The sequence below is a fragment of the Haliotis rubra genome, unplaced genomic scaffold (genome assembly GCF_003918875.1).
Source record: "Haliotis rubra isolate DU_JTF1 unplaced genomic scaffold, ASM391887v1 Scf187, whole genome shotgun sequence".
NCBI classification, from domain to species: Eukaryota; Metazoa; Mollusca; class Gastropoda; order Lepetellida; family Haliotidae; genus Haliotis; species Haliotis rubra.
Genome location: NW_025765858.1, coordinates 852692 through 862962, shown reverse-complemented (window position 1 = coordinate 862962; position 10271 = coordinate 852692). Strand labels below are relative to the sequence as shown.

At 40.3% G+C, this 10271-nt stretch overlaps 1 protein-coding gene and 1 long non-coding RNA gene across 2 annotated transcripts; both read right to left on the bottom strand.

Moving 5' to 3' along the window:
• Positions 1-487: 487 nt before the first annotated feature.
• On the bottom strand, positions 488-4870 carry LOC124274017. The gene is made up of 6 exons (XM_046709347.1): positions 4764-4870; positions 3945-4100; positions 3437-3819; positions 3158-3287; positions 1282-1373; positions 488-637 (listed from the first exon to the last, which is right to left on the bottom strand). Exons 1-6 carry the CDS (start codon positions 4861-4863, stop codon positions 605-607), a joined length of 894 nt encoding a protein of 297 aa, XP_046565303.1. The 5' UTR covers positions 4864-4870; the 3' UTR covers positions 488-604.
• A 499-nt stretch (positions 4871-5369) lies between these two features.
• Positions 5370-6276, bottom strand: LOC124274071. Its single transcript, XR_006897845.1, has 3 exons — positions 6187-6276; positions 5575-5679; positions 5370-5399 (listed from the first exon to the last, which is right to left on the bottom strand). It is a non-coding gene; the product is annotated as an uncharacterized LOC124274071 (long non-coding RNA).
• Positions 6277-10271: the final 3995 nt, after the last annotated feature.

Genomic DNA, 10271 nt, shown 5'->3' with positions numbered 1-10271 from the left:
GGGTAGACCATGTGACACAGGACCCTGTGTACAGTGCACACCTCCCATTTCATGTGTTGTATTCCATACTACCAGTATATGTTTCGTGCTCACATAGGAGCCGTGAAGATCTGAGGTAGAATAGGTCTTCAGCAACCCAGTCTTGCCACAAAAGGCGACTATGCTTGTCGTAAGAGGCGACTAACGGGATCGGGTGATCAGGCTCGCTGACTTGGTTGACACATGTCATCGGTTCCCAATTGCGTAGATCGATGGTCATGCTGTTGATCACTGGAATGTCTGGTCCAGACTCAATTATTTACAGACCGCCGCCATATAGCTGGAATATTGCTGAGTGCGGAGTAAAACTCAACTCACTCACTCACTCATGCTCACATAGAGTAGCTGGATGAGATGGGGGTGTAATCCTCACTCGGCTTTGAGTTTCAGGACATTGAACCAAACCAGACTAATTTATTTTAACATGTTTTATTTACAAAAGGCACGTCGGCAAAGAGCATGGTAACATAAAAAATGAAAGTCACTGATGTGAATATGGTTCTGTACATGTACGTCACAGCGTCCATGGTCACGCATTTCCTTCGAGTACATTAACACTTTTCCGTCAGGAATCTCTGCCGCAGCTTCGAATTCCACTCTGAAAAAATATAACACTTTGAAAATGTGCCATTGATGATCTGACAGTTTGCATTCATTATGTCGTTAAAATGAATAGAATGAAAACCCGTAATCTAGACAACAGCTTTCAATATTTATGAAATACACAATGCCATTTTTGAACGTGGTCAAATGTAACATATGTTATATTTGGGATTACACTTTCTTAGTAAGGTACAGATTCTAGTACCGGGATTCGAACCCACACCTTCAGAGTTAGGCACCTAATCACCAGCACACAAAGTCAGACGCCTAACCCGCTCAGCTACCGTCGCTTCCACAAAAATGGAAGTCGGACAACTGGTAGTCTAGACTGCGGACTTTGTGTACCCCTCTGATAAGTGTTAATTGGCACGGCTCCCACGGCCGAAAGCTATGAAATACACAATGCCATTGTAGAAAGTGGTCAAATGTAACAATATTTCAATATTACGGTTTCCGATTTAAAAGTTATCCAGATTAACGAATCATAATCCTTCGGGAATATAAGACGTTACTCATAGTGATGGTCCTAAAGGTGAAAATGCCGGATTAATCAGAATGCGGTCATTTCGGATTAAAGAGGTTGCACTATATATATTGTCAGATATCAATATTGGGTTATTAACATTATCATTGACGTACCCTCAAGATGGATCCAACAAATCCAGAGAATCCTTGACTGGTGCAGTCTCCACTCCCGATCTGTAGAGCGCCGTTCTTCCGGGGGATTGTAGCTGCGATAAACATATTGCATGTGATAAAATTATTGCAGGTTAATAATATTGCCATTTCTAAGATGCCTAGCGGTTAGAACAATCGAAAAAAAAATACATTATCAGACAATAAAGGTATAGCTTTTTGATGACGTAACAATTGAATGACGTTATCCCGTCACTGCGCCATTCTAGTGTGCCCCCTCGTAATCGAACCATTTTACATTACGTCACAATGTAAGCGACGTCACGATGCATGTCAGTTGTCATCGCCTCGTACGGCCTCCTACAGTAAACTACACCGTTGCATCCAGTTTCTTGGTTTGCTGTTGCTTCACGCAGCTAACATCACTGGTGGAAACATTACGTTTATGTTTTACGACAGTTAAAATGTGTCATTTCGACTCACAAGTTTTCAGCGACACGGTAACGTTCGTAATGTTTACATTCCCACAATGCAATTGTGGAATGTCGCTTGACTACTCAACTTCTTCTGGATGTACTGATCTAAACTTAAGCTGGTAGTAGAAATGCAACGTCCATATTGCCCCATATGGTTTACGTTAATGACAGATGTAATTAGAATAATTCAGAGAAGATATTTAATCCGAACGTAAACCGTCATCAAGCTGTTATCATTTGTATTTTTCTGGTAACGTTCGTCTTAACGTAGGGGGCAGACACATCAATAGAACAGCGCGCCAGTTAGCCCTGTGCGAGGATTCTTAATTTAGGTAACCGACACCGTCGTTTGTTTTCGGCCTTAAAATAATCGTAATTATCTTTAGAAAGCATTAAATTTGGCATCTTAAAAAAGAAATACAGTTCGCCCTACCACCATGTATAGTGTAATAAAACACACTTTCGCCCTGAACTATTATAACGTTAAAGCACTCGGACGCAAGCGTCCTCGTGCTTTAACTATAATAGTTCAGGGCAAAAGTGAGTTTTACACACTATACATGGTGGTAGAGCGAAGTGTATTTCTTAAATATTATTCTGTCATCTTGTAGAGTTGAGTCCTTTTTGCATATATACTCATGCCAATAATGGTTGTTACGACCATCCCCATCCCAACCCCACACACACCTCACGCCCCCACCCCACACCCACACCCCACACCCCCTCTCCAATTAAAAAAATTGAAGGGGGTGACAACCATTATTGGCATGAGTATAATAATCCTAGATCGAGGGTTCACATTCACGGTCTGGCAACATTTTTAAATAGTTCTATCAGTACCAGTTCCAGTACTGTTCCCAGGGCTGCCAAAAGTTTAATATTTAAGATATAATATCTTTAATATCCTTAAGCCCTTTAGCAATTTATATCTATACCACAAAGATATCAGACATGGCGTCTGTAAGGGTTGGCTAAAGGCATTGATACTTGCAAACATTCATCCAACAATCAGATTGTCAATCATCGGTTACATAAGCAATCGGGGCGGTGGGGTAGCCTAGTGGTTAAAGTGTTAGTTCGTCACGCCCAAGCCCCGGGTTCGATTCCCTACATGGGTAAAAACCCCTTTCTTGTGTGTCACACCGCGATATTCTTGGAATGTTGCAAAAAGCGGCGAAAAGCTAAAAATCTCATTCACTCACTCTTCCGAAATAGTATTGTCAAAACAGGATTCTGAATTATTCAGATTAAAGGTCCGAACCAAGGGTGTGAGTTTGAGGCAAAGGCCTTGGGTGTTTAGGGTAGTAAACATGTACTAAAGTGTTGGGCCGACCGTGTTTTATATACTCAGCCAATCATATATCAGCATGTTAACACTGGATACACATATGAATCATACTCACTTGTGGCAGGCATGACGTCCGTGACGGAGGTGAGAGAAATGTCGGTGTCGTCGTCGAACAGGGTGTAGGAGTAGGTGCTGCTGTTGCTGCGAGATGGGTACATGACTTCAACTCTCACTGTGGTGGTTTTCTGTAAATCAGCAAAACATTTCTTAAATACTTATAATATTCATATTATTATTGATAATATATTTTATAGAACTCAATCTGGATACTAAAAGATTGACATTTAACATCCGATTTTACATTACTATCTAACATCCTGTAAACATCACTTACATCGACGGTCAGGGTTGAGTTGATCTCAACGACAGAGTTGCCAGTTTGAAGGGTGAAGGTCACGTCCATGATAGAGGCGTTGCCAGGGACGTCGTTGACGTACAGCATGAAGGAAGGTCCGTTCTCGCCACATTTGCCGTTCTGGAGGACAATCTGGTCGTTGATGGGGGAGGAAGGGTTGACAGAGAAGACAGTGTCGATTTCCAGATTGGAGCCATAGGTGACCCCAGCCAGAGCGAAAACAACCAGACTGCTGGAACCGGAAAACACCGGTTGGTTGCCAAGGGCGACGTTGTTGACCTGGATCCAGGCGTTGTTGGTGGAGTTGTCGACGAATGCGGTGGTGACGTTGTCGTAGTAGATGTCAGCCTTCATGGGACACACTGAAACACATATGAAAATGTTATAAATTTATTATGGCCAAGGGCAGCCGAATAAAAAAAAAGCAACGCAAAACGTTGCACGTGCATGTGACGAAGGCTGTTTGATAATCTGATTGGAGACTTACATTGAGACGAAGGAACGCCGACGACGTCGTGGCAGCCGCAAGTGACGTTGTTGAAGTTGGTTCCAAGGGGACAGTCCCTCCTGATGAGACCAAACCCTGGAACTGTCTCCATGTAGAACTCAGGTCCGTCGTTGGAGGGGGCGAACTCACATGGATCTGTTTGGTGGAAAAAAAATGCGATAAGATCAGGGCACGTGTATAATCTGACTTTACCTGCTGTGTATAGTACTGTCACAATACCTGCAGTATTATTTGCCAAGGCAGGTGTATATATAGAAATGTAAACTTACCTGCAGTGTAATTAGCCTTGGCAGGAGGACAGGTGTATATGTATTTGATGTAAACATATTTATTCAAGAGAATGGATTGGGTACAAGTTATGCCAACTTAGTGAAACACTCTCCTATTTACAGTGCTTACATGCAAAAGTGAAACAAACTATATGTACAGGGATAGAAAGATATATACAAAATGATATATACAATACAATGAATACATGAATTATTTAGATCATACACATTATATCCAATCACTGAACCTTTTGGAATTTGATATATATTTTTGAACTTCTTTAAACATGTGAATATTGTCACTATACGGAAGATCTGCACTGCAAATTAATAGTACGTCTAGGTTTGTTGGTGCTTTAATGTTACAAATGTTAGAAATGTAAACTTACCTGCAGTGTAATTAGCCAAGACAGGTGTATGTAAATGTTAAATTCCCTGCAGTGTATTTAGCCAATACAGGTGTATAGAAATGTAAACTTACCTGCAGTGTAATTAGCCAAGAGAGGTAAACATAAATATGTGAACTTACCTGCAGTGTAATTAGCCTCGGCAGGAGGACAGGTGTCAGCACATGACCCACTGACACACCCCACTCCATCGACGAAGGTGTTGTTGTCAGGGCAACACATGGCACGTGGCACCCCACCCTGACACTGCCAGTAGGAATTGCACAAGAGGGGGTAGGGCAGCTCGGCACCGTTACTCAGTCCAGTACACTTATCTGGAAGACATGACATCATCATGAAAAACAGTGTGATATCAACTTTCTGGTGCAGTTGAAGATCATCTGTATACAATTCTATGTTTTGTTACAACAGTAACAATGGGATTGTAGGTTATCTCAAAATGCTTTAATGTGTGTTTTTATTTTTAGAAATTAGGCATTATCCATTGATACAATTCACTATCCATTTAAACCAAAATTATTTTTTATAAGGCTGTGCACTTGCTTCAACTTGCACCCATCAGATGCTGTTCTGTTGAACTTACTGCAGTTGCCGTTCGCCGGTCTCACACACGTCTTGACTACGTCATTCCACACTGTTCCGTAGCCACAATACTGCACCTTGGGTACTGTGACGTCACACTGGACAAAGCGACTGCAGTCCCCCTGGCAGTGCAAGGAACCGGATCCCGAGAAGGTAGTCCAGCATGCTGCATATAGCTGAAGGTCAAGGACGTCAAATATATTGTTACAGGTGATGACTCTGTCGAATTTTAATATCCTTCATGTTATGCTCTATTTGCTGGCATTCTGCACTGGCATAATAGGCAATAACTTAGAAATAGACCTTTACGTAATATATTGAGGGTGATCAGGAATATACGATGATACTTACTGGTACAGGTGGCGCCATCTCCCTGATACCCGGGATCACACACACAGGTAGAGTTGGCGCAGTTGGCGTTGACGCCGCAGTCGGTGCTGTTCATGCAGGGTAAAGCTGACAGCAGAAATGACAAAGTCAGAGACAGAACAATAGAACATTTGACAACATTCGTTGACTGTTCGGGATTTGGTTTCTTATCTTTCACCATCGGAACATACTGTCAGACATGTTTTCGATAAATGGTTACAATAGTTTGTAATCCTGAAAATGACAAGTCTGTGGATGGTCGTTTTAGTTGGAGGTTACACTTTATTATCAGTGTTCCAACAGACCAAGGCCTGCTTGCACAAAGCGATCTAACCGCAACGACCATCTTAAGGCCATGTTTGAGTTTGGGTGAGTGAGTGAGTAAGTGAATGAGTTTAGTTTTACGCCGCGTTTAGCAATATTCCAGTAACATCACGACGGGGAACACCAGAAATGGGCTTCACACATTGTACCCATGTGGGAATCTAACCCGGGTGACGAGAGAACGCTTTAACCACTGGACTACCCCGTTTGGGAGTTACCATCATCGTAGTAATAACGAAGAATATCAAATTGAATAAAACCAGAACCTACCTTCTGACTGCATGACCATGACAACAACCAGAACTGCTGCTACACCACACGACTTCTCCAACATCATGTTGATTGGGATAACTTGATTTCTGGCAAAATAGTCATGGGTTCCTTTTGAGCTAGTTTCTCTAATTAATAAACTGGTTTGACCTATGCAGTATAATTTATACAATGTCTGTAGCATTTAATATTATCATTACGCTTTGAATGTCCCTAAAGATCCGAGTTAGAATTAATTTTAAGCAGTCCATGCTTGTCGTAAGAGGTGACTAACGGCATCGGATGGTCAGGCTCACTGACTTGGTTGACACACGTCATCGTATCCCAATTGCACAGGTCGATGTTCATGCTGTTGATCACTGGTTTGTCTGGTCCAGACTCGATTATTTACAGACCGCCGCCATATAGCTGGAATATTGCTGAGTGCGGCGTTAAACAACAAACAAACAAACATTGTGCCCATGAGCAAACGGAAATTATGTACCGACAATATATATTCACACTTTGTCTTTCTCGATATTAGTATTACATTTAACACGTGATACCTACCTGTAAGGTATATAGACCTGGAGCTGGGATAACTTGACTTCCACAGAGTGTTTTAGAGGAATGGTGTCGAGACAGTGTACATCCATGTTTATATACTGTATAAGGATGATCATCTGGCGTTATCGGGCAATCTTTTATCTTTCAGCAATGACTGCCCCGGGTGATCGGAAAACAAGTGTTGTCCTGAGAACGCTGCACGACGGGTTGATGATCTGCTGAAGCGGGTGTAGTCGCTGGGGGCGGTGTTGATGTTGATCATGTTGTGGAGGTTACCAGATGATATGGAGTTATTAGCTGCATGTGCAACGCTTATCAGATTGGTATCGGTATAAGTTAGTGATTCCTTACGTAAACCCTTATCATATCGACGTCACCTTATTAAGTGTATAAGGATACGTAATATGATAACGGCAGTGTGGGAATGTACAAGTCACGTCAAGGTTCATTTGAGTTTTGGGCTGTGTTGAGCTTTTCATGTTTTCTTTTTCTGAAAATTAGTTCAAAGACCCTGAAACCTTTTCCTAAAACTCATAATTTAAATTGGAATGACCTCTATTTATAATTTAAACAGCACATGTCGCTTTCAATATTATCACTATGCTTTGGAATAAACGGATATTACGTACAATACAAATTCTAATTTAACTCAAGTATTGTAGTGTGCCTGCCCAAGGACGAAAAGTGGCCCACGACAATACGTGAACCATTCGAGAAAATATCTTCTTTTATCCAAACCTCATATTTTGGAGGTTGTAGATGAATGAAAGTATGTTTATAAGTATCATGACACAAAATTCAACTCATTTTAACTTAATGCAGCTAATGTAGGGATCATATTTCGCCCATGGGCGAAGATAGCTACTTTTGTTTAAAATTCATGTTTTCGAATGAGTGAGTGAGTGAGTTTGGTTTTACGCCGCTTTTAGCAATATTCCAACAATATCACGGCGGGGGACACCAGAAATTAGCTTCACACATTGTACCCATGTTGGGAATCGAACCCGGGTCTTCGCCGTGACGAGCGAACGCTTTAACCATCAGGCTACAGCCACCCCACAACACCCCCCCCCCCCCCCCCATGAGGTTGTAAATGAATGCATGTATGCTTATAAGTATCACGACACGAAATTCAACTTATTTTAACTTAATTCGGCTAATTCAGAGCCCATGGGTGAGAATATCTACTCAAAATTTATGTTATATTATACCTGGACACTACTCACACTGTCTAGCCTCTTGTTCCATCTCCATTGTGTTTTATTTGAATGTAAAAATGATTATTGACACATTGTTGCAAGTACAAATTGTCGAAATGTAAGTGAGACTTCAGTCGCAGATTCATTTTATCATTAATCCCATTTGCAGTCATGTGTATATTCCATACATCATACATTCGGAGCATCTAACCATTGACCAAAAAAAGGAGTAGCGAGCTTTATATTGTGTCGGATTTAGTTCTGGGGAGTTGACGCTGTTTTGAGGATACAAACAGAACTTCATTGTTGCATAAGAAATTTATTTAAGCATTTGCTGAGTACTAAAGTTAAAACTGTATATACCTATTTACCTAAGTAAAGTTTTAGATTTTTCTAGCAATGGCAATTTGGGGTTAATTTAGTTTACGGATTCAAATAAATCAAACGGGTGTGTCTAATATCATAATATCAAAAGACAACACATTATTACATGAATACATATCGAGCTAGACACGCACAAATAGGATCCTGTTCAATCACTCATCTACACTTCTGGCATACTTTATTATAATCAGACTACCGGGGAAATTTACAAATAACGGTATTTATTGTAGGAAACAAGTTATAGGAAAAACAGTCATGGAAAAAAAGCCATAGATTTGGGTAGGCAAATAGGTTATAGGAAAAAAGTCATAGATCTGAGTAGGAAAATAAGTTATAGGAAAAAAGTAATAAACTAAAAAAACGTCAGTATTTATAATATATTGATTCAACAATTCATAACAATATTATCAATAGCACTACATAATGTCTCTGAACCACATTTGAACCTAACTTATTAAATGAATGTATTTATTCAAGCATAATACATGACATGATGAAATGAACAGATCACAACGCTATCATCTGCAATACTTCAGCAGGTTCAACAAACAATCATATGACTCGTGACCTTTAATCCCATCATCCTTTTAGAACTAAATAACTTATAATATGTTCATTTCTTCTGTTTTGATAGATCCAGTTGCTTAGAGCATCACACTGAAAGGAATACTTAATTTGAAAGTGAAATAGTTTTTTTTTATGAATAACTGTAGAACAGGACGTTTTATAACAGTGGTTGTTGACTTTTTTTAAATAACTGGAGAATAGGATGTTTTTATTACTGAAGATTATTTCCTGAAGATGAAAGTGAAATGTTATTTATAAAATACAGTATAAACACAGTGAATAACTGTAGAACATGATGTTTTCCCATGACCTTTTTCCTAAGACTTTTTTTCCATGATTTTTTTTCCTATGACTTTTTTTCCATGATCTTTTTTCCTATGACTTTTTCCGATCACCATCTGATGTAGTGCCACAATGACAGGTCTGTCAACGCGGAAAGCTAGTCACGGCGGGTAGCTAGTCATAGTCTAGTCACGGCCGGGGAAGCAGGGACTATGCACCTAGCTGGCAGCTAGACGACATAATTAGATTGTCTAACACGAAACATGAATCTCTCTAGATCAGTGCCCCTTTCGGGGAAATGTATGCCTTGATCAGATGCTGACGGTCAACCCAAGTCAGCAGTAAGCGACTTTAGCTGAGAGCCTTGCATTTCACTGAATACAACACTGGTAACTACCATCAGTGTTTTATGTCTAGTTCTAAAGTTGAAAGGTTAAACACATTTGAAACCCGTGACCATCCGGGTTACAACTGATCTTCAGCAACCCATGCATGTCGTAAGAGGCGACTGACGGGATCGGGTAGTCAGGCTCGCTGACTTGGTTGACACATGTCATCGTATCCAAATTGCATTGATCGATGCTCATGATGTTAATCACTGGATTGTCAGTATCGATTACTTTCAGACCGCGCCATAAAGCTGGGATAGCCAGAGATATTGCTGAGTGCGGCGTAAAACAACAAACAAACAAAACGTTCAACAATATCATAAATCTGCAGTTAAGGGAGACAACCCTACCTTGACCATTTATGTAAGTATTTTATGAGTGCTTTTCACAATGTGGTTGTTCAATCACATGACAAGATAATCTCATACAGTTCGTTCATGACAGATTCTCTCTAGTCAAACATCAAAGATAAATATACTGAGTCAAAAAAGAAACTTCACATTCTTTCTTCAGGGCACTATAAAAGAACAAGAGATGGTAAGATTGTTAAATTGTTATTATTTCATTGCTGAGATCTGTGTGATGTATTCGATACACTGACAGTGCCATAATCAGTTCCATTAGGCTACACCGCCGTTCCAAAACATGGGTATACAGAATGTCAAGTCACAAGAATACAAATGCGAAATCTCTCAGTTCAATATCTTGTTTTCTTTTC

Excerpts from the sequence above, each read along its gene's own strand:
- LOC124274017 (XM_046709347.1), bottom strand. The coding sequence starts at position 4,863 with ATGTGTTGCCCTGACAACAACACCTTCGTCGATGGAGTGGGGTGTGTC. Across the intron at positions 3,820-3,944 it reads CGGCGTTCCTTCGTCTCAAT|TGTGTCCCATGAAGGCTGAC; the intron begins GTAAGTCTCCAA and ends TATGTGTTTCAG. Across the intron at positions 3,288-3,436 it reads ACTCAACCCTGACCGTCGAT|AAAACCACCACAGTGAGAGT; the intron begins GTAAGTGATGTT and ends GCTGATTTACAG.